The 21,760-nt window shown below is 51.9% G+C and overlaps 1 protein-coding gene across 5 annotated transcripts; it reads left to right on the plus strand.

The window, feature by feature from the left end:
• The first annotated feature begins 158 nt into the window (after window positions 1-158).
• On the plus strand, window positions 159-19,655 carry CUTC (cutC copper transporter). Of its 5 annotated transcripts, none has more exons than XM_034776168.1 (9): window positions 159-281; window positions 4,829-4,900; window positions 11,505-11,564; window positions 12,158-12,370; window positions 15,776-15,811; window positions 16,428-16,561; window positions 18,099-18,126; window positions 18,543-18,648; window positions 19,195-19,655. In XM_034776168.1, exons 2-9 carry the CDS (start codon window positions 4,831-4,833, stop codon window positions 19,304-19,306), a joined length of 759 nt encoding a protein of 252 aa, XP_034632059.1. In that variant the 5' UTR covers window positions 159-281; window positions 4,829-4,830; the 3' UTR covers window positions 19,307-19,655. The 5 variants fall into 5 exon arrangements, with proteins under 5 accessions (XP_034632059.1, XP_034632061.1, XP_034632060.1 ...); XM_034776170.1 differs by having other exon boundaries at window positions 160-281; window positions 12,161-12,370; XM_034776169.1 differs by lacking the exon at window positions 159-281 and adding an exon at window positions 337-407.
• The last annotated feature ends 2,105 nt before the right edge of the window (window positions 19,656-21,760 follow it).

Genomic DNA, 21,760 nt, shown 5'->3' on the forward strand with positions numbered 1-21,760 from the left:
CGGGCGGCCGGGGGGGGGGGGGGGGCGCGGCCGGGCGGCCCGGGGGGGGGGAGGGTAGCCGCGCCGCCTCCCTTACCTGGGCCCCTGAGCCCCCCCGCCCAGGGAGCAGGAGGACCCGCGCACTCCCCAGTGCCGCACGCAGCATCACGAGCACAACCGGAAACAATACCCTGACATCTGACCCGGAAACAAAGCCAGCATTTCCGGACCCACCTAGCCGTCGCCATGACAATCCAGCACGTGACGGAGAGTAGGGAGCGCCTCGCGCGCGCTGAGGACGGGTGAGCGCGAGTCGGGGGGGCGGGGCCCGATCACCGGGGGGTCACATGGTTTGGGGCGGGGCTTCCTTCCGGGCCCGTGACCAGGGCGAGTCGGTTCCGTCGCCTCCGGAGCCAGCGGGGCGCAGGGTGAATGGGCCATGGACAGGCGGGACCGGAAACGGGGCTTGGGGGCCGGAAGTGCGGGTGAGCGGGCGGAGCTTGTACCGGAAGAGGGACGGGAACTCTTGGCGATGGTCCCGTAGAGCCGGGGGCGGAGTTCAGTCGAGGTGACGCCCAGAGCCCCGGATGGGCTGGTGCTGGCGCGCTGGGCCGCCCATGGCTGCGTGTGAACGGGCGTGGCGCTGCTTCGGAGTCACTGCGGCTCCCAGCGGCCGGCAGAGGCGCGGGCTGGGGCTGGGGCTGGGGCTGGGGCTGCGCCTTGGGCCCGCGGCCGGGGTCCCCCGTGGGCCTGGCGCGTCCCGCTCTGCCGTGGGAAGCGGGGCGGGGCCCCCAAAGCGTCTCCCCGCGCTGGGTCCCGCTGCCTTGTACCGGCTGGAAACACACACACCGAGTGCAACAGAAACCACAGCTCGCTACATAGAGCCTGGGTTGGGAGCTGCTGCCCTGATATTCCAGCTGCAGAACACGCGGGGGTGGGGGGCAGGTAGCAAGTGTGAAAAAGCGTCACAGAGAGTGTGTGTGTGGGGGGGGGTATAGGCGCCGATATCTGGAAAAACCCTGAATGTCGGGACTGTCCCTATAAAACAGGTTTCAGGGTAGCAGCCGTGTTAGTCTGTATCCTCAAAAAAAAACAACAGGAGTACTTGTGGCACTTTAGAGACTAACATGGGACATCTGGTCACTAAGAACACCACATGCTGCTGTCAGGTTCACGGACACACCGGGATATGCTGGCATGCTCTCTGTTCAATGTGTGTTGGCAATCACCTGTTTAATTTTCTCTCTCATGCTTTTGCTCTCCCGTGTCATAACCCCAGAGTTTCTAAGTGACCCACAAAGTACCCATAACCAAACAGGAACATAAGAATGGCCAGACTGCCTCAGACCAAAGGTCGGTCAAGCCCAGTATCCTGTCCTGGGACAGTGGCCAGTGCCAGGTGCCCCAGAGGGAATGGGTAATCATCGTGTGATCCATTCCCTGTCGCCCATTCCCAGCGTCTGGCAGAGGCTAGAGACACCATCCCTGCCCCTCCTGATTAATAGCTGTTGATGGACCTACCCTCTATGAATTTAAAAAAATTTCTATGGTAACTTACAGGGGGACTGCTGGTAGTCTGTGGGAAGGTGACAGGTCACATCATACTGCTGTAGAGGCACCGGCTGAGGAGGTGGGGCGACAAATGCACCCCCATCCCCAAGATTTTTGCACTTGCTTAAAGTTCCATAGGTCACAGAGCCAGGGGGGCCTAGGCCTTGGCCTTGGCCTGATCATTTTTAAACAGTGGTCCCATACTTAACCAGCACAGCTGCAACCAGAATGGTCCAGAGCAGTCGTGTGGTCACAACACCACTGATGTTTGACAGAGAGGCAGATAGGCCAAATGATGCTCCAGCCTGGCACACACACAGTTTGTTTCTATACAGCGGAGCACAGGGGCGTTCTCTTGAGAACTTGATTCCTGGTGACAGCTCATGCGCAGTTGGGGTAAGAGAGAAGGGAGGCTTTGCAGCTGAGGGAGACCTGGGGTCCCTGCGGCTGGGGGAGGACGAGCAGGGACCAGAACGGAGCAATGGGGACCAAAATTTGCCCCACAAGAAATATCTGAATTGACACTATTGCGGCCACCTTCTTTCTTCCAATGACGTATCCAGATCTCCCCAGGTCCATCCTTACTTGTAAAAGTCACAGGAAATGAGGTGGAGGAGCCAGCTCGGCAGCCTCCACTGGGAACCACTGCTCTTTAAGAGGCAAAAGGAAACTAAAGCCTCCAGTAGTATCTAGAGCTCCTAAGCATTGTCATGACCCACCAATGGGAGTGGTTTGAGGAATGTTCTTGGGAGAAAGGAACCTGACAGCTGGGCAATGTGCATGGAATGAAGTGAACCAGAGGCATTGTGTAGAGGAGCCTGAAGGAGGTGCAGGGAAAGGAGACTTGTTCACAGGACAGCAAGGGAATAGGCAGCGTATGCAGCACAGGGGTCAGGTGCCAGACTCATGCTTTTGTAGCTTTCATGCCAGAACAAATTGGGGGATGGGTTTTTCAGAGGGAGTAGGTAGGGCTGCACTTACTCTTTAGATGATACAAAGGCCTGGTGCACACCTATGTCGAGGGTGTCCGTCTACAGCCCCTCTTGCAGCTCCTCCAGAACCCTTAACTGAGGTTCTGGCTACACGTTTCCCCTCACTTGTTTATTCTCACACTCCCCATCCGTGACCCCACCAAGTTGCGAGACTCCCTCGTCAGCCTCCTCCTGGCACTGGCCAAGGTGGCCAGCCACCAAACCAGGAGAAAGCTCAATGGCAGGTACTCTCTGACTGTGGGAGCTGTTTCCGTTCCCTTGTCATATCACATCTCCGAGCAGAGTTCCTCTGGGCAAGGTCCGGTGACTCCTGGGCCTTCTCTGCCCTCGAAATGCTACAGCAGTGCAGCTGCAGTGCTTCAGTGTGGACATTACCCATCCCTACAGGAGGGTTCTCCATCGGCATGGGTAATCTACCTCCCCAAGAGGCGGCAGCTAGGTCAACAGAAGTCTTCCATTGACCTAGTGCTGTCTGCATGGGGATTTAGGTCAGTTTAACTATGTCACTTGGAGTGTGGCTTTTTCACAACCCTGAGCGACTTAGCTGGGTTGATTTAATTTTCTAGTATAGACCAGCCATTAGACTCCTTTTAGGAAGAGTGGGCACTGTCTGGGGTGCTTTGCTTGGTGCCCCTATCTGGAGACCTGATGTGCAAACTGTCACCCACACTCCCATTCCTAATTTTGCACTTGTCATCCCCAAATTCAATTGTGGCCTGCGCTTTGTGGTTCCACCCCCTCAGTAAAGGGGGCAGGTCTTTAGTTTTGGCTTGCTTATCCCAGGACTCACAGAGAAATCATGTCTCACCAATCTAGTAGAATTCTTTGAGAATGTTAACAAGCATGTGGACAAGGGGGATCCAGTGGATATAGTGTACTTAGAAAGCCTTTGACAAGGTCCCTCATCAAAGGCTCTTAAGCAAAGTAAGCTGTCATGGGATAAGAGGGAAGGTCCTCTCATGGATCAGTAACTGGTTAAAAGATAGGAAACAAAAGGAAAGGTTAGGTCAGTTTTCAAAATGGAGAGAGCTAAATAGCATACTCTCCCAGGCGTCTGTACTGGGACCAGTGCTGTCCAACATGTTCATAAATGATCTGGAAAAGGTGTAAACAGTGAGGTGGCAAAATTGGCAGATGATACAAAACTACTCCAGATAGTTAAGTCCAAACTGACTGCAAAGAGTTACGAAAGGTTTTCTCAGAACTGGGTGACTGGGCAACAAAATGGCAGATGAAATTCAGTGTTGATAAATGCAAAGTAATGCACATTGGAAAACATAATCCCACCTATACATACAAAATGATGAGGTCTAAATTAGCTGTTACCTCTCAAGAAAGAGATCTTGGAGTCATTGTGGATAGTTCTCTGAAAACATCGACTCAGTGTGCAACAGCAGTCAAAAAAGCTAACAATGTTAGCAACCATTAGAAAAGGGATAGATAATAAAACAAAAAATATCATCATGTTGCTATATAAATCCATGCTATGCCCACACCATGAATACTGCATGCAGTGCTAGTCGCCTCATCTCAAAAAGGATATATTAGAATTGAAGAAGGTACAGAGAAAGGCAAGAAAAACTGATTAAGGGTATGAAACAGCTTCTGTATGAGGAGAAATTAAAAAGACTGATACTGTTCATCTGAGAAAAGAGACGACTAAGGGGGAATATGATAGAAGTCTATAAAATCATGACTGGTGTGGAGAAGGTGAATAGGGAAGTGTTATTTACCTCATCACATAATACAAGAACTAGATGTCAGCTGATGAAATTAATAGGCAGCAAGTTTAAACAAAAGGAAGTATTTCTTCACACAATGCACAGTCAACATTTGGAATTGGTTGCTATGGGATATTGTGAAGGCCAAAAGAATAAGTGGGTTCAAAAAAGAATTATATAAATTCATGGAGGATAGGTCCATCACTGGCTATTAGCCAAATGGTCAAGGATACAACTCCATGCTCTGGGTGTCCTTAAACTTCCAACTGGCAGAAGCTGGGACTAGACGAGAGGGGATAGATCACTTGATAATTGCCCTGTTCTGTTCGTTCCCTCTGAAGCACCTGGTCAGAAGACAGGATACTGGGCTAGATGGACCATTGGTCTGAGCCAGTATGGCCGTTCTTTGACATTACAAAGTGGGATCAGTTTGGGCCAACTGGAAACCCCACATGGGGCAGGAGACTGAAGAGGGGAGGACTGGTTTCCAGGGCTGGTTCTGTGAGAATGCCTGAGCCAAACCCTACCCCTAAGCTGTGACTGGACTGGGCTGCCTCCTTGACTGCTCCTGTGTTTCCTTCCTAGGAATGGGTGATGGCTTTCTCATGGAAGTGTGCGTTGACTCCGTGGAGTCTGCTGTGAATGCAGAGAGAGGAGGTAAGGAAGAGAGGAACAGCTGGGACTTGACCTGTCCTCAGTGTAATAAAACCTGGCAGGGGTAGAATGCAACAGCCTATATGGTGCCGAGGCTTCTCCTGAAAGAGGGATTCTCAGTGTTATCAGCTGAGCATTCAGGGGCCTCAGCTTTATTATACAGACCATCGAGAAAGACACGGTTCCTGCCCCAAGGAGCTCACAGTCTAATATAGCTGTATGGAGCGGACATAGAGCATGGGATAGTGTGTCCAGTTCTGGTGCCCACAACGCAAGAAGGATGTTTATAAATTGGAGATGGTTCAGAGAATAGACACAAGAATGATTAAAGGATTAGAAAACCTGTCTGATAGTGACAGACACAAGAAGCTGAATCTGTTTAGCTTAACAAAGAGAAGGTGAAGGGGTGACTTGATCACAGTCTATAGGTATCTACTTGGGAAACAAATATTTAATAATGGGCCCTTCAAGCTAGCAGACAAAGGTATGACATGATCCAATGGCTAGAAGATGAAGCTAGACAAATCCAGACTGGATCTGGATCTGGATCTAGACAAATCCAGACTGGATTCTCCATCATTGGCCATTTTAAAATCAATATTGGATGTTTTTTTTAAAGCTCTGCTCTAGTTCAAACAGGAATTATTTCTGGGAACTTCTGTGTGATACAGAAGGTCAGATTAGCCTTAGAATTTATGAATGTTTACTACTAGAAATCTGCAGCTAAGGTATGTCAGTCAATGTGTGCATCAGGCCTCACAAGCTAACCAGGGCTGGCCCAATACTTAGATCCAAGATCCAAGAGACAATGACCAAGGTCCAAGCACAGTGCTAGGTGGTGGTGTGACATTCTGTACCTTGGGGGAGCACCCTGTAACTCCCATATTCCTCCTTTATATATAATTGTGATCTTGCATATAAAGCAGGCCTTGTGAGGTGTCGGGAAAGGTTATGATCTGCTGAAAGTCATTGTTCTATCCATATATGTATATCATTAATGCATATGAAGTTATGAGAATTGTGTTGTATGGTTGTCAGTAAAACATGCTGTAAGTTGGGGGAATCAGCCAGATATTAGCTCCCCAGAGGCAACAGCAAGGAAAGTAACCAACGCCCAGGCAGAGTGTCAAACAACCCATCAACAGCCATTGTCCAGCAAGGGAGCTACAGTTCAATGACTCACCTGCATGAGGCCACACCAGGGGAATTGCTCAACCTTGCCTGCAGACTCAGCAATGCCCACCCCTCAGACATGCCTGGACTTGTGTGTTCTCCAAGCACGTGGGACTGAGGGCATAGAACAGAACAGAGCAGGCCCATGTTTCGTCTTTTCTCCTGGCCCCACCTATGCTGCAAGTAACAAAGACACTGGCAAGTTTCTGCGCAGTAAAGCAGCTTTCTGCATTGTAACTCCCGAGGCATACACACTGCCAAGCCATTTAGTGCGCAGAAACTGCACAGTATCAGCGCTGTAAAAAACCCACCCCGACGAGAGGCATACAGCTTTCATCGCCGGGGGTACAGCACCACGGTCCCAGTGTAGACCCCCTTGTCGATTACAGCACTGCGATTGGCCTCCGGGAGGTGTCCCACAATGCCTGTTCTCGCCTCTCTGATCATTGGTTTGAATTCTACTGCCCTGCCTTCTGGTGACCAACCGTCATCCCCACCCCGTAAATTCTTTGGGAATTTTGAAAGTCCCCTTCCTGTTTGCTTGGTGGCACATGGAGTGGTCTCAGCGCATCTTTCCAGGTGACTATGCCTGCTCCATGCACCAGGCGATCCCCCGCTTGGAGCAATGCTGAGCTGCTGGACCTTATCAGCATTTGGGGAGAAGAGGCTGTCCAGTCCCAGCTGCGCTCCAGCCGTAGGAATTATGATACCTACAGACAGATTTTACAATGCATGACAGAAAGGGGCCATGATCGGGACACACTGCAGTGCAAGGTCAAAGTGAAGGAGCTGTGGAATGCCTACCACAAGACATGGGAGGCAAACCACCGCTCTGGTGCTGCGCCCACGAGCTGCCAGTTCTACAAAGAGCTGGACGCGATACTTGGTGGTGACCCCACCTCCACTGCAAAGACCACTGTGGATACTTCGGTGGCTCATGTGCCAGTTGAGAGTGGACCGAACCAGGAGGAGGAAATCTTGGATAAGGATGTGGAGGGGGACCCAGAGGCAGAAGACGACTCAGAGATCAGTGATGCATGCAGCCCAGAGCTCTTCTCTACCCCGGAGGAGCCTAGCCAGTCATAGCTGTTGGAGCTTGGCGAAGCGCAAACAGGAGACGAGGCCCCTGGTATGTGGCTTCAATTTTGGGAATTGCTGAAGTGAGTTGTTGGGGGCAGGAGGGTTGCAGAAAGCAGGCTTGTGTCTGTATGATGCGTGTACCATGATGAGCATATGATGTACGATGAGCAGCGGAACAGGGTGTTGATTGACTCCCTCACTTCACGGGAATCTGTCTCAGAGATCTCCAGGAAACTGTCATGGAGATACTGGGCAATCGGCTGCCACAGGTTCTTTGGCAGAGCTGCTTTGTTTTTTGCCCCATTAAGGGTAAATTTCCTGTACCACTCTGCCATCACTGGAACGGAGGGGGAGGGGGAAACGGGACGGGGACACCATTGCTGCACACAGGCGAGCTGCGTAATGGCCAGGACAGAAGGCGCAGTCTTGGAGAAGACCCTCCCTTGAGTCCCTGCTCACCCTCAGCAGCGAGATATCTTCCATAATGATCACAGCCTGTGGAAAATGTGGGGACAGGAATGATTATAAGGCCCCCCGCTACAGTGATGGCTCTCCCCAAGAGCCACGTGCCCAGTGTACAGGATGGTCCTGGAACACTGATTTCCCCTGCCCCTGCGGCTACTCACCATTTTGGGGGTCTTGTGGCTCATGTGGGCTTGCCTGGGGTCAGCCAGTCAGTGACAGGTGTGAGTACTGGCTGTGTTTTAAAGCACTGAAACAGTGTTGTCTGTGTTGCAAACAGTACTGCTTCTGTAAAATGTTGCATTTAAACTTCACAGAGACGACCTTGGGAGAACAGCCTCCCTTTTTGTTATTGGCGGCAGAATCATAGAATATCAGGGTTGGAAGGGACCTCCGGAGGTCATCTAGTCCAACCCCCTGCTCAAAGCAGGACCAATTCCCAACTAAATCATCCCAGCCAGGGCTTTGTCAAGACTGACCTTAAAAACCTCTCTATCTTTGGGAGCCCAGCCTCCCTCTTGTTATCACCGGCTGAACGGCTGCACAGAATTAGAAAGTGGCCACAAAGAACTAAAGAGGACTTTCTGCGTGATGTCATGATGCACTCCGCCGCTGAGAAACAGGAACTGAAGGAGTGGAGGGACAGCAAGAAGAGGGACTGAAAGGAGAACGCTGCGCGCCAGAACGAAGCCACGGGGCAGCTCTTAAACGTTATGGAGCACCAAGCGGACACGCTCCAGGTGCTACTAGCACTGCAAACCAAGCAGCTCCGCGCCCACCGTCCCCTGCAGCCGCTGTCGCAAAACTCTTTCCCATGTGCCCCCCAGACACCCCCAACACACTCTTATCAACCTCCTGGCTCCAGTCTGTACCTGCTGCATTCCACTCCTTCCCTGTCACAGTTCAGCCCTGTGGACTCCCAGTACCCACTGCACTCAACACCCGTCCCTCTGCAGTTTAGCCCTGCTGAAGTACAGTACCCGCTGCACTGTACTCCAAAGGAGAAGGTTGGATATGATACCTGGACATACACAAATCTTTAACCGTCCTGGGACCCCACCTCCTCCTGGGACCCTCCCTTCCCCCATCCTCCTCAGTGCTGATGTGTTTTTTTGTTTGTTATTTTGTTTGTCTCTCTCCTCCTGTTCTTGTTTTTTAATAAAAGAATTGTTTGGGTTTGAGAGCCCTGCAAAGCAACAGGCAATTTTCTTACACCGTAGTGCATCATCTGCACCAATCACAATCCCTTCCTAGCATTACAAGCGCTGCACTTCAAAGCATAGCAACAAATATTAAAGGCTTTCTCCTTCAAATTGCTGCCTCAAGGCATCCCTGATTCTTATGGCCCCGCACTGCACCCCTCTAATAGCCCTGGTCTCTGGTTGTTCAAATTCAGCCTCCAGGGGCTGAGCCTCAGCGGTCCAGCCCTGAGAAAAGCTTTCACCCTTCCCTTCACAAATATTATGGAGCGTACAGCATGTGGCTATAAGCATAAGAATATTGTCATCGGCCAGATCCAGCCTTCCATATAGGCAGCGCCAGCGGGCCTTTAATGGCCAAAAGCACACTCAACAACCATTCTGCACTTGCTCAGCCTGTTGTTGAACAGCTCCTTGCTGCTGTCAAGGTGCCCCGTGTATGGCTTCCTAAGCCACGGCACTAAGGGGTAGGCAGAGTCTCCCAGGATCACAATGGGCATTTCGACTTCCCCTAAGGTGATCTTCTGATCAGGGAAGAAAGTCCCTGCTTGCAGCTTCCTGAACAGGCCAGTGTTCTGAAAGATGCGTGCGTCATGCACCTTTCCAGACCATCCTGTGTTAATGTCCGTGAAATGCCCACAGTGATCCACAAGTGCCTGGAGAACCATTGAGAAATACCCCTTCCGATTAATATATGCAGTGTCTAGGTGGTCTGGTGCCAGAATTGGAATATGCATGCCATCTATCGCCCCTCCGCAGTTAGGGAAGCCCATTTGTGCAAAGCCATCCACAATATTATGCACATTTCTAGAGCAGGATATGATTAATGGCCATGCACACGTCTGTCAACATGAGTCCAATGGTCGACTTTCCCACTCCAAACTGGTTAGCGACCGATCAGTAACAGTCTGGAGTACCCAGCTTCCACAGTGCAATCGCTATGTGCTTCTCCAACAACATGGTAGCTCTCATTCTCGTGTCCTTGCACCGTAGGGCTGGGGTGAGCTTATTACACAGTCCCATGAATGTGCTTTCCTCATCCGAAAGTTCTGCAGCCACTACCTGTCATCGCAGACATACATGACAATGTGATCCCACCACTCAGTGCTTGTTTCCTGAGCCCAAAAATGGCATTCCACCTTGGTCAGCACCTCCGTGAATGCCACAAGCAATCTCGTGTTGTAGCTGCTACACGTGGCAAGATCAATGTCGCACTCTTCTTGCCTTTGTACACCACTGCCACTTGTGACGTGTTAGTCAGAGCAAGCAGAATATTGGTCAACAGTGTGGGATCCATTCCTGCAGATCGAAGAGGCAGAGCGTGAAGTACACAAACCATTGAAAGATGGCGCCAAATGTGGACGGAAGCACAGGGATTGCTGGGATGTGAAGCAATGCATCACAGGGCAATGGAACATAGGGTGACCAGACAGCAAATGTGAAAATTTGGGAGAGGGGGTGGGGGGTAATAGGAGCCTATATAAGAAAAAGACCCAAAAATCAGGACTGTCCCTATAAAATCAGGACATCTGGTCACCCTATTGGGACAGGACGCAGGATCCCCATGACTCCCTCCGCCTTCCCACAACTCTTAGCGGCGGAAGAGGAAGAGATGCTCTGTGGGATAGCTACCCAGAGTGTACCGCTCCGAATACCGCTGCAAGTGCCGCAAGTGTGAACACACTATTGCTCAGGCAGCTGACAGTGTGAACACACAACAGCGATTTCCCTTCAGCGCTCTCTGAGCGACGCCGTAATTCTGCCAGTGTAGACATACCCTGAGAAGAAGACTGAAGACTCCAACAGAGGAGACTGGCCCAGATTTAAGGGACAAATCTGTATATTAAGGATGCAATACCCAGTGGGTTGAGAAAAACTGCTTAGTCTAGTTGTTGCCCAGTCTAATTGGGTTGAGAGTGTAGACTGCCTGCTTAGATTTTATTTCTTTCGGTAACTCTTACTCTTTGTCTAACACTTATAGTTACTTACAATCTATCTTTTGTAGTCAATAAATTTGTTTAACTGTTTATCTTTACTAGTGAGTTTGCCTGGAGTGTGTGGCAAATCTGCTGATTTGCAAAGGCTGGTGTATGTCCACTTTCCATTGATGAAGTGGTGAACCAACTAATAAATTTGCACTGCTCTCTTGAGCAGTGCAAGACAGTATATTCCTGAGGGACAGTGCTGGGAGCTGGGGGGATTCGGCTGGTGTCTTTCTCTGTGTGATTCATGATTGGCTCTGGGAGCATTCATACAATACAGCTGGGTGTGGGGCTCCACATGGGTTTGTGCTGAGTGATAACAGCACCTGGAGGAGTTTGCTGCTGATCACTAGCAAGGCATTGTGAGAGACAGCCCAGGCTGGGGAGAGTCAGAGGGGCACAGCGGTCCCACAGTCCCAGGCTGCATCCCAGGGAATCCTGTCACAGGTGGTGTGAGGCAGAGAGCGGGGCAGGTGACTCTCCCCTTTGGCACAATGCTCTGGCCTCCAGGCATATCACCCTGATGGGAGGGCAGGGGCCTGTTGTTCTAGTGTCCTGACTCTTCAGGCTGTAGGTCCCAATTTTCTGTCTCTCAGTGGCCCTTTTCCATAAGCCCCAGTTCCCTTCCTTGGTCCATGTGGCCTTCTCAGTAGTCCAGACGGATGGTGTGTGCCCCTCACTTACCAACTATTACTCGGTCTCTGGTCCCAGGTGCTGGCCGGATCGAGCTGTGTGCTGGCCTGATGGAAGGAGGAACCACGCCCAGTATGGGTGAGTGCCCCGGGGCATCTTGCTCATAGAGGGGCATCAGGACTACTGCCCTGCAACTGCGCCAGTGAAATACGTACTGGGGCAGCATTCAGTGGGACCAGGCCAGTCCTGCAGGAAGACTCAGGCTGCGTCTGCTCTGAGATCAGAGCAAATTTGTGCATTCTCTGAAGCCTCCTGTCCGGTGTGCCCAAATTTTGCCAGTGTCCATGGAGTTCAGTGGCTGCTCTACCCTCCAGGGCCTCAGTGCAGGGAGCAGACCCCACATGTCCTGGATTTGGCAGGGAGCCTCCCAGCTCTTCAGCTGGCCCAGCCGTGGAAGTTGCATCCCCATCCCTTCAGCACCTCACTTCCATCCACCTATCTCTTCACTCCTGCTCTCTTTCATTCTCCTCTGCCCTCCTGACAGGAGGCCCAGCGATTCCTGCCTAAATCCCATGCTCCAGGGTACTGGGGGTCAAAGGTCCCTTCCCATCTCTGAACCCCAGGTGAGGCTCTCCTGCTGGACAGAAGTGAGGGCTGGGAGGCCTCTATAGCGGGGAGGGTGGGTGTCTGCCCTGCTTGTCCCCAGGCTGAGCTGTCTCTGTCTGTCCCAGCAGGGCTCCTGCAGGTGGTGAAGCAGTGTGTGCGGGTCCCAGTGTTTGTGATGATCCGCCCTCGTGGGGGGGATTTCCTCTACTCCGACCGGGATTTGGAAGTGATGAAGGCTGATACTCGCCTAGCCAAGCTGCATGGGGCCGATGGGCTGGTGTTTGGGGCCCTGACTGAGGACGGGCGCATCGACACAGAGCTCTGCACAGCCCTGCTGGGTAAGGAGGCCCTGGTTATGGGGTTCTGCTCTGACTGATGGTGGCAGCTTGGTGCTGTCTGACCCGTGATGCTGGAAGATGCCGTGTAGGTCGCTCTGGCTAGTGATAGCTAGCTGGTGTCTGGCCCCTCACTCCAGCCTCTCCTGGTTTCATGCTGCCATCTACCCCACAGCACTGTGTGTGAACGCTTTGCAGACAGACAGCGCAGCTGCCCCCAGGAGTTCCCAGCATGAAACGCAGTCTTGGGCGAGATGAGGTGGTAAGGGAGGGAGAGGCTCATGCACGGTACATGCAGGAGAGACCAGTGTATTTTATGGCTAGCAAACTCCCCCCATACCTTCCTTTCCTACTTGTGGGTGAGAGCAGAGCTGGCTCAGAAACCTTGGTAAAGATGCCCAGGAAGTGCTTGTCTTGGCCTTCTGCATACCAGCTGGCCCAGACCTCACTCTGAATTTTTCTGTCTTCCAAAATACCTGAGAAAAACAGGGCAAAAAAGGAGAAATGAAAAAATGCAGAAAGTGGGTAGAGCTGGCGTTGCCTGGAGCAGCTGGGCTGTGGGAGACCTGAACCCCTTCTGAGCCGAGGGAGGAAAGGATCCTCCCTTGGAAAGGTGCAGCAAGAGGAGAGGGTCCTGTCCAGGAGTCTGCACCACATGTGACATGGGATGGTCTGCAGGGGCTGCTATAGTCAACAGAGGACACAGCTTGAGTTTTGTCAGGAAAATGACCAGCTCTGGTCATAGAATCATAGCATATCAGGGTTGGAAGGGACTTCAGGAGCTCATCTAGTCCAATCCCCTGCTCAAAGCAGGGCCAATCCCCAACTAAATCATCCCAGCCAGGGCTTTGTCAAGCCGGGCCTTAAAAACCTCCAAGGAAGGAGATTCCACCACCCTGTTGGATATGAGTCAACAGTGTGCTCTTGTTGCCAAGAAGGCTAACGGCATTTTGGGCTGTATAAGTAGGGGCATTGCCAGCAGATCGAGGAACGTGATCGTTCCCCTTTATTCGACATTGGTGAGGCCTCATCTGGAGTACTGTGTCCAGTTTTGGGATCCACACTACAAGAAGGATATGGAAAAATTTGAAAGAGTCCAGCGGAGGGCAACAAAACTGATTAGGGGTCTGGAGCACATGACTTATGAGGAGAGGCTGAGGGAACTGGGATTGTTTAGTCTCCAGAAGAGAAGAACGAGGGGGGATTTGAGAGCTGCTTTCAAGTACCTGAAGGGGGGTTCCAAAGAGGATGGAGCTCGGCTGTTCTCAGTGGTGGCAGATGACAGAACAAGGAGCAGTGGTCTCAAGTTGCAGTGGGGGCGGTCTAGGCTGGATATTAGGAAACACTATTTCACTAGGAGGGTGGTGAAGCACTGGAATGCGTTATCTAGGGAGGTGGTGGAATCTCTTTCCTTGGAGGTTTTTAAGGCCCGGCTTGACAAAGCCCTGGCTGGGATGATTTAGTTGGGAATTGCTCCTGCTTTGAGCAGGGGGCTGGACTAGATGACCTCCTGAGGTCCCTTCCAACCCTGATATTCTATGATTCTATGATTCTCCCTAGGTAACCTATTCCAGTGCTTCACCGCCCTCCTAGTGGAAAATGTTTTTCCTAATATCCAACCTAAACCTCCCCCACTGCAACTTGAGACCATTACTCCTTGTTCTGTCATCTGCTACCACTGAGAACAGCCGAGCTCCATCCTCTTTGGAACCCCCTTTCAGGTAGTTGAAGGCTGCTATCAAATCCCCCCTCATTCTTCTCTTCTGGAGACTAAACAATCCCAGTTCCCTCAGCCTCTCCTCATAAGTCATGTGCTCCAGCCCCCTAATCAATTTTGTTGCCCTCCGCTGGACTCTTTCCAATTTTTCCACATCCTTCTTGTAGTGTGGGGCCCAAAACTGGACACAGTACTCCAGATGAGGCCTCACCAATGCTGAATAGAGGGGAATGATCACGTCCCTCGATCTGCTGGCAATGCCCCTACTTATACAACCCAAAATGCTATTAGCCTTCTTGGCAACAAGGGCACACTGTTGACTCATATCCAGCTTCTCATCCACTGTAACCCCTAGGTCCTTTTCTGCAGAACTGCTGCCTAGCCACTCGGTCCCTAGTCTGTCCATTGGTGCTGAGTGCCAGCTGAACCTCCTGGGGACAGCCTAAGGAAACGAAGGAGCAGTCTGCAGTGGAGGGCTGTGTGGAAGTGGTGGAAAAGCAGGGGAGAGCTCAGAGGGGTTGACTCTCTGGCTTCTCACTTAGCTTTGATCCTGACCTTTCCCCCGCCTGGGTGATGGGAGAGCAGACTCCTTTCTGACTGCCTAGAAATGGTCCCTGCGGAGGAAGCTGTCTCTGAAAGGACCGAGAGTCCCCCCTTTGAATCAAAAGATAAGGGTGATGTAGGCAGCTCCCTGCCTGACAGCCAGGGGAAAGATCAGCTACTGAAAGCAGCTGCTGACGTTACTCATAAATGGAATAAAGTTTTGATGCTCCCGTGGTGGGACTGGAGACCCACTAACTGGGGGCAAAAAATTTGTCATCCAGAGAGAGACTGGACAGACGGGTGAAGCACCCACCCCGTTGCCAGCAATCACCAGGTCATTCACAGTGGTGGCAGAAGTATGTATCTGAGGGAATATGGACTCAGCTATGCCCTCCTGGGACCCTGGTTCCTTTCAGTGTCTCAGACAAAGGAGCTGTGATGTCTCTGAGTACTCCCTTCAGACACTTGGAAATACTCCTGCCAGTGTCAGGTTTGTTCCCCTGGTTTCCCAGGCCCTCCACCCCACCGGGTTGATCCTTTCTCCTTAATGCACACCACGAGTGGGGCTGGGTGGTAGAGGGACTCTAGGCACAAACCCAGTTTATCACTGTTCTCAGGGCCATTGACTGAGGCTCTGTCTTCTACACAAAAGCTGGCAATCTGGTCGGCCTTTCCGCTACTGCGATGCAGAGCTCCCTGTGCCAGTCTCCGATTCGGGCTGTTTCTGTGATGCGTAGCCCCGTCTTCCATGAGCCTAAGGCACAGTACGCAATAGGGAGTGGAATTTAGGATTGCAGTGCTCAGCCGCACGGATGGGCCACTGTCCCAGCCCTTCCCAGTGCTGCAGGGCAGTCCATACACAAGGAGCTTCACAGAAAACACATGGAGACTTTTAAAAGGCCCATAAATATACGAACCATGCCTGAGCCTAGGTAGCCTGGGCCTCTCCAAAGGCTGGTGGAGGAAACAGCCATCTCACCTCGCCAGCTTGGCTATGCTCCCTGCTGGGCTCTCCAGAGCTGGTCCATGAGGTTGTCTTTGGGCCAGTCTTTCAGCAGTTGGGAAGGGAAGGGGACCCCACGCTGATGCAGGAGCTTTTTCTCACACAGCGAGGCCTGCGCTGACCACATTAACTCTTCTCTTTGCAGCTGTTTGTCGTCCCCTGCCAGTCACCTTCCACCGAGGTGAGTTGTTGTCTGTGCTGTCCTGCTGTGAAGGAGCTGGCCAGGCTCTATGCCTATGCCCCTGCCCGGGGCTCTCAGGGCCCAGGCTCTATGGCCATGCCCCTGCCCGGGGCTCTCAGGGCCCAGGCTCTATGGCCGTGCCGCTGCCCGGAGCTCTGAGGGCCCAGGCTCTATGGCCGTGCCGCTGCCCGGGGCTCCCAGGGCCCAGGCTCTATGGCCGTGCCCCTGCCCGGGGCTCTCAGGGCCCAGGCTCTATGGCCGTGCCGCTGCCCGGAGCTCTGAGGGCCCAGGCTCTATGGCCGTGCCGCTGCCCGGGGCTCTCAGGGCCCAGGCTCTATGGCCGTGCCCCTGCCCGGGGCTCTCTGGGCCCAGGCTCTATGGCCGTGCCCCTGCCTGGGGCTCTCAGGGCCCAGGCTCTATGGCCGTGCTGCTGCCCGGGGTTGGGGGCTGTGCATGCCAAGCCTCTGTGCAGGGGTCGGCAGCTGTAAGGGAGGCCTTTGGTTCTATGCCCTGGATACATCCACCTCCACTTGGCTGGTGAGCTGGCTGATGCGGGGGACTCAGTGCTGAAGCCTGCCATCATGGCGTCTTTGAGCTGCTTTGTTTGGTCTTGCAGCCTTCGACATGGTCCATGATCCTCTTGTGGCCCTGGAGACTCTGGTGTCCCTGGGATTCGAGCGGGTGCTAACCAGCGGCTGTGACAGTTCAGCACTAGAGGGGTTACCCTTAATAAAGAGACTCACAGAACAGGTGAGCGCCCCCTGCCTCCCTTCTATCTCTGCTGTTGCTCTCCGTTACCCTGACCGCTCACTGCTCTGTGGGGGCTGCCCTGGAGAGCTGGCCAGCACTAACAGTGGTGGCCCCTAGGGGAGTCTCTGGCTGGGAGCACCTTCGCCATCTGCTCCAGCTTCTGCACTGGCTCCAGGGGCACATCAGGGCTTTGTGGGTTTGAGCTGTGAGGCCCCCCGTGGCAGAGACCTGCATCTGCCAACAGGGAGGCCACTTGGGCTGCTCTTGCTTACAGGCTACAGATGGGATGACTTCACGGAGGGGAGGGGCCGTCTCTAACTTGCTCTCCCTGTTGGCGTGACAGCACCTGTATCTGTTGTCCTTTGTACCATATTTGTATTGCGGTAGCACCTGGAGGCCCCCCGGGGGATCAGGGCCTGAGCCTTGTCGTGCTAAGCGACACACACACAAGCTCACGATCCCATTTAAAATGAAATGCAACAAATGGGAGTAAGAAAGGTGCAGGACGAGGAGAGTGAAGCGGGGGGGATGGTGACAGGATCCTAGGGATACAGATGCTCTGAGATGTGGCTTTAATGAGTCCGGCTCATCTGCATGTTTTTCTGTCTGAGACGTACATAAAATCGCGAAGTGCCTCTCTGGAGAACGTGAGATGGCCCGGCAGTGGGACTGTCAGATGGAAGGCACTAGAGGCCAGTGCAGTGTGATGCTTTGTGAATGTTACTGTTGGGAGCAGGCTGGAGTGCCCTGGGGTTGATTGCGTGGGTTGAGGAGGGAACTGTCTGGGCTAGGAGTGGCAGAAGGCAAGGGATAGCTGAGGCTGACAAGGGGGACTGATGAGTGGAGTATAGCTGGGGTGTTGAATGATTTAACTGCTCGGTTCCTGGTTGGTGTGTTTAGGGGGATCTGCAGTCTGGCAGACTTAACTCCAACACCACAAAGGGCTAAGTCTCAGAACATAGTACAGACAGGCATGCACGTGCACACAGCCACACTACAGCCACACACAATAGTCACACTTTATATGCATATGTGCATGTACACACGTGCATGCCCGTGGAGACACACACATGTGCATGCACACGGATATGCGCACACAAGTGTAATATTGGTTGGCTTGTAAGTTATTGCAGTTATGAGGGCTCTTGAAAGAAGTGGCTGCAATGTCCCAGGGTCTCTGAGGTTCCTGGGCTGGAGCGTGTTGAGTAGGCAGAGTCCTTGAGCCAGCCTGTAAGTGTCTCCGGGCCAAGTTTCAGAAGAGCTGGAGGAGTTTCCAGCATGAGTCGCACTGGAGGCACCAGGCTGAGGAACGAAAGTCCTGCAGAATCACAAGGTCAGTGGTTTCCTCTAATGTGTCTTGGGGACAATGCTGTGAGCTCCATGACTGGGCATGTCCTGAGGTGTGTGCGGGTGAATTCCAAGATCCCCCACATGATAGGCTGCGTCTAGACGGGGTGCGTGCAAGTACCGTGGCTCTCCTGTGTGTCAAGCAGGAGTGGGCAAGAGCATTAACACGTGTCACTCTGCTCCTTTTCAGGCTAAGGGCAGGATTGTGGTGGTGCCAGGTAATGATTCTGCTGCAGCTTTATGTACGTACTGGGGGCTGAATCCGTCCCTGGCTCTGGGGTCCCAGTCTCATGCACGTGCCCAGGTGCATAACATCCATGTTTCAGCTTTGAGCCGTTCTGCTGCCTCACCGGGGAGTGCCTCTCCCTCCCTCCCTGGAGCGTAAAGGCCACCAGTCCCGCTACCGGCTGTGGGCAGTGAAGCCCTGTACAGCTGCCGCGTTCTGTGAGGTCTGGGGATACTCTCTGGATCAGCCAGGGGTCTCAGGCAGCTCCTCATCCAGCCTCCTGTGCCTCTGTGGAGCTGTTTCCCTTTCCGGTCCAGGCTGGGTCTGGTCTTAGGGGCTAGCCACTGGGTGATGATGCTCAGGATTGTCCTGCTCCAATGTGATGTATGAATGTATTCTTTCCACTAGGGGGTGGTATAACAGAGAGGAACCTGCAGAGGATTCTTGAGGGCTCTGGTGCACCTGAGTTTCACTGCTCTGCGCGCTCAGCCCGGGACTCGGGAATGAAGTTCAGGTAAGAGGTTGTCTGCACGAAGCCAGGGTGGAGTTACAGTCTGGTTGTTCCTCCTACAGCTTTGCTGCTCTGAAACTGAGTCTGCGAATTACACAGAAAACTCCCTGATCCTGCTGATGCCCCAGGGTGTAAGAATTGTGTTTCGGGGGGGCTGGATGTGTGAATCCTGGCACTGGTGTTCTGGGGCACGTGAATCCAGCTGCACTCAGTGTTTGGGGGTGCGAGTCCTGTGCATGATGAGGTGCCCTTGGCTGTGTTAACCCCCTGTGCTCAGCTGCTGGGAGCATGATTCCTGGCATTAGCGCACTGGGGCATGTGACTGGAGCTGCGCTTGGCACTTGGGCGCATGAGCCCTGGCACTGGTGCCGTGGTGTGCTGTGGGGGTGCATCTTTATGAGACATGTTTCTAGAAGGTCTGTACTATATTCTTTTAATGCTGGTACCTCTTGCCTAGAGCGAAGACCCTTTGCTCTGCCTGGGATATCCTTTCTCCCAGCTGTTCCATATTCCAGACAGTAATCAGTCACCTCTTGGTTTTCCTGACAGAAACAGCAGTGTTGCCATGGGAGCCTCTCTCTCTGTCTCCGAATATTCCCTAAAGGTAGCGGATGTGGCTAAAGTGAGGACCCTGAACGCTATTGCAAAGAACATCCTGTAGAGGGCAAGTGCTGAGTGTGGGATAGGAGCGCACAGACCCTGGGATCCTCCCTGCCAGTCTGGACAGATGGGCTCTGGCTTCAGTCTCACAAGGGCTGTCAAGGAAGTGGATACTATAAAGGAACCTGCAGTCTCTTCATTGGCTTCACCTGGACACTCTCCCTGGACTGGAGGCTTAAACTGGCTTTTAAAAAAACAAAAAAAAACCAACAACAAAAAACAAGGACCCATTCCTGGCTGTTGTAGTGGCACAAACCATTCAGCAGCAATTGGGAGTGGGGACCTTAGCTAACAGGGTAACTAAATTGTGCACTTCCACCAGTGATTGTCAAATAAACACCCTGCAGCCATTCCCGTGTCACTGTGGCTCGTCCTTACAGAGAGGGTTTGATGGTCTGTGTCATGCTACCCAATGTGAATGGTATTTGATATGGTGAGTCATATGACATGTGCTTGCAAAGGAGTCATGTACCAGGGAATCTGCCAAAGATGCAGTCGGCACGAGGAAATGATTTAATTCAGAGTTAAGGTCACTTGAATTCAGGACTCTCACTTTCAGGCTGATTTAGCAATCTGTGGCCAAGGTTGGCAGAGGAGTTCAGGAGACATTGAACTGAGAACTATATCTAGAACTCAAACAACACACAGGTTCTGCTGACATAGCTTGTCAGCCTCATAAACAGAAAGCTCAGATCTCATCTTCTTTTCTTAAAGAAAACCACAAGGAAATCAATTGAAAAAATCCTGGAGTTAGTACAAAGAACAAATTGTAGCCTTTTATTTTATTTAAAATGAATTTAGTAATGTGGTATTACACCACCGTGGGTTCAGCTCTGGTGGCTACAGTGTCAAGCTTAACAGAGTGAAAGTCACCTCTGCTACTTGCTTCAGATTGAGAGTCTCTAGGAACACACAAAGACCAAGGGTGGTGACCACGCACACAGTTACCAGTACAAGTCTCTTACAAAGCTTTATTAAAGTTACCTGCAAAATTATGGTTACCCAAGCATATAGAAATTCTATACAGACCTATGCACAAGTTACAAATATAGTCACATCTTCCTAGATAGTGTTAGGGTCTGATGGGTCTCTCATGGATTGATCCTCAGTAGAGGGATGGTTCCTGCTGGGTTTCCCATAGGGAGCTCAATTGTCTCACTCTGGGCACCCTCTTTTATAATGTGATTCTGACTATACTCATTAGCATTTACACACATAGTGCACCCTGCGATTAGGGCATGTGTTAGAAAAATGTGACTACCAGGGATCTTGTAAGCAAAAAATTACTTTTACTGTTAATTTTTTGGTGCATCTTTTCCCATAATCTTGTGGCACAGGGTCATTCTTTGGTCACTGACTTATGTCCAGCATTTCTCAAGCCTATGGCCTAGTAAGGCTAAGCTTGACATCTCACAGGTCTCTGACCTGTAGGCCTTGCATTTCAGCCCTACTTACTTAGATACCTAATACATAATTATCCCTCCTAACTACTGATCAACTTTATACTTCTATAATCCTACAACTTAGCTCTCATTAGCATACAGTGACTATATGACATAATGTTAGTTAATCATAATCACAGAATAAATGAACAATAAACTAAAATCATTGGCTGCACGATGGAGAAACAGAGCCCTCAGCAGTGAAGAAATCTTGGTTAGCAGACCGGGCTGTGGCCTCAGCACACCAACTGCCTAATCGTTGTCAAGTGTTTTGTAGGTGTCCCAACAAAGGAGGAATTGGAAGGAGGATAATGAGGTGGCTTTGTGGATGGTTATGGGGAGCTCATCCCTTGTGGGGGTGGGCGGCAGCATGCGGGGGAAAGTGCAAAGGCACTTGCTTGTGACAGGTGGACAATGGAGGCTGGAGCCACTGGCAGAGTGGAGGTGAGAGGCAGCCTCTCAGTAGCCTGTAAGAGAGGGGGAAGGGCCTTGAAAGTGGAGGCAATCAGCTTACGTTTGATGACCTAGAGAAGGGGGAGCCAGTGGAGGGACACAAAGAGAGGGACGGCGTGGTCAAAGTCACGAGCAAGGAAAATAGTCTTTGCATCACATTCTGAATGGATCTGAGTGGGGCAGATTACATTTGTCATGGCTGGAGAAAAGGATAGTGCAATAATCGAGATGTGAGATGAGAGGTTGGACCAGAGCTTTCACTGTGTGGATGGATGGGAAAGGCCAGACCTTACAGAAGTCAAGCAGAAAGAATTGGTAAGATGTAGACAGCCTGGTTGTGAAGCTCTAGAGAGAGAGCTGAGTTAAAGATGATGCCCAGGTTACAGGATTGAGTTATGGGCCAGCTGGTGGAGTTGTCCATGGTGATCAAGAAAGGAGGAAAGGGGCGGCTGTGTTGCAGGTCTCAAAGAGAGGTCATAATCCACACTACAGATGGGATTTTGTTGCACTATGAACGGCTGTTTTTTCTAGCTTTCCCCTGTGTACAAGGCTGCAGGTTC

This window comes from Trachemys scripta, chromosome 7 (genome assembly GCF_013100865.1).
Source record: "Trachemys scripta elegans isolate TJP31775 chromosome 7, CAS_Tse_1.0, whole genome shotgun sequence".
Classification (NCBI taxonomy): domain Eukaryota; kingdom Metazoa; phylum Chordata; order Testudines; family Emydidae; genus Trachemys; species Trachemys scripta.

Coding starts and splice junctions, on each gene's coding strand:
- CUTC (XM_034776165.1), top strand. CDS start 419: ATGGACAGGCGGGACCGGAAACGGGGCTTGGGGGCCGGAAGTGCGG. Junction 465..4,828: donor CTTGGGGGCCGGAAGTGCGG/GTGAGCGGGCGG, acceptor TTTCCTTCCTAG/GAATGGGTGATGGCTTTCTC. Junction 18,649..19,194: donor GACTCGGGAATGAAGTTCAG/GTAAGAGGTTGT, acceptor TTTTCCTGACAG/AAACAGCAGTGTTGCCATGG.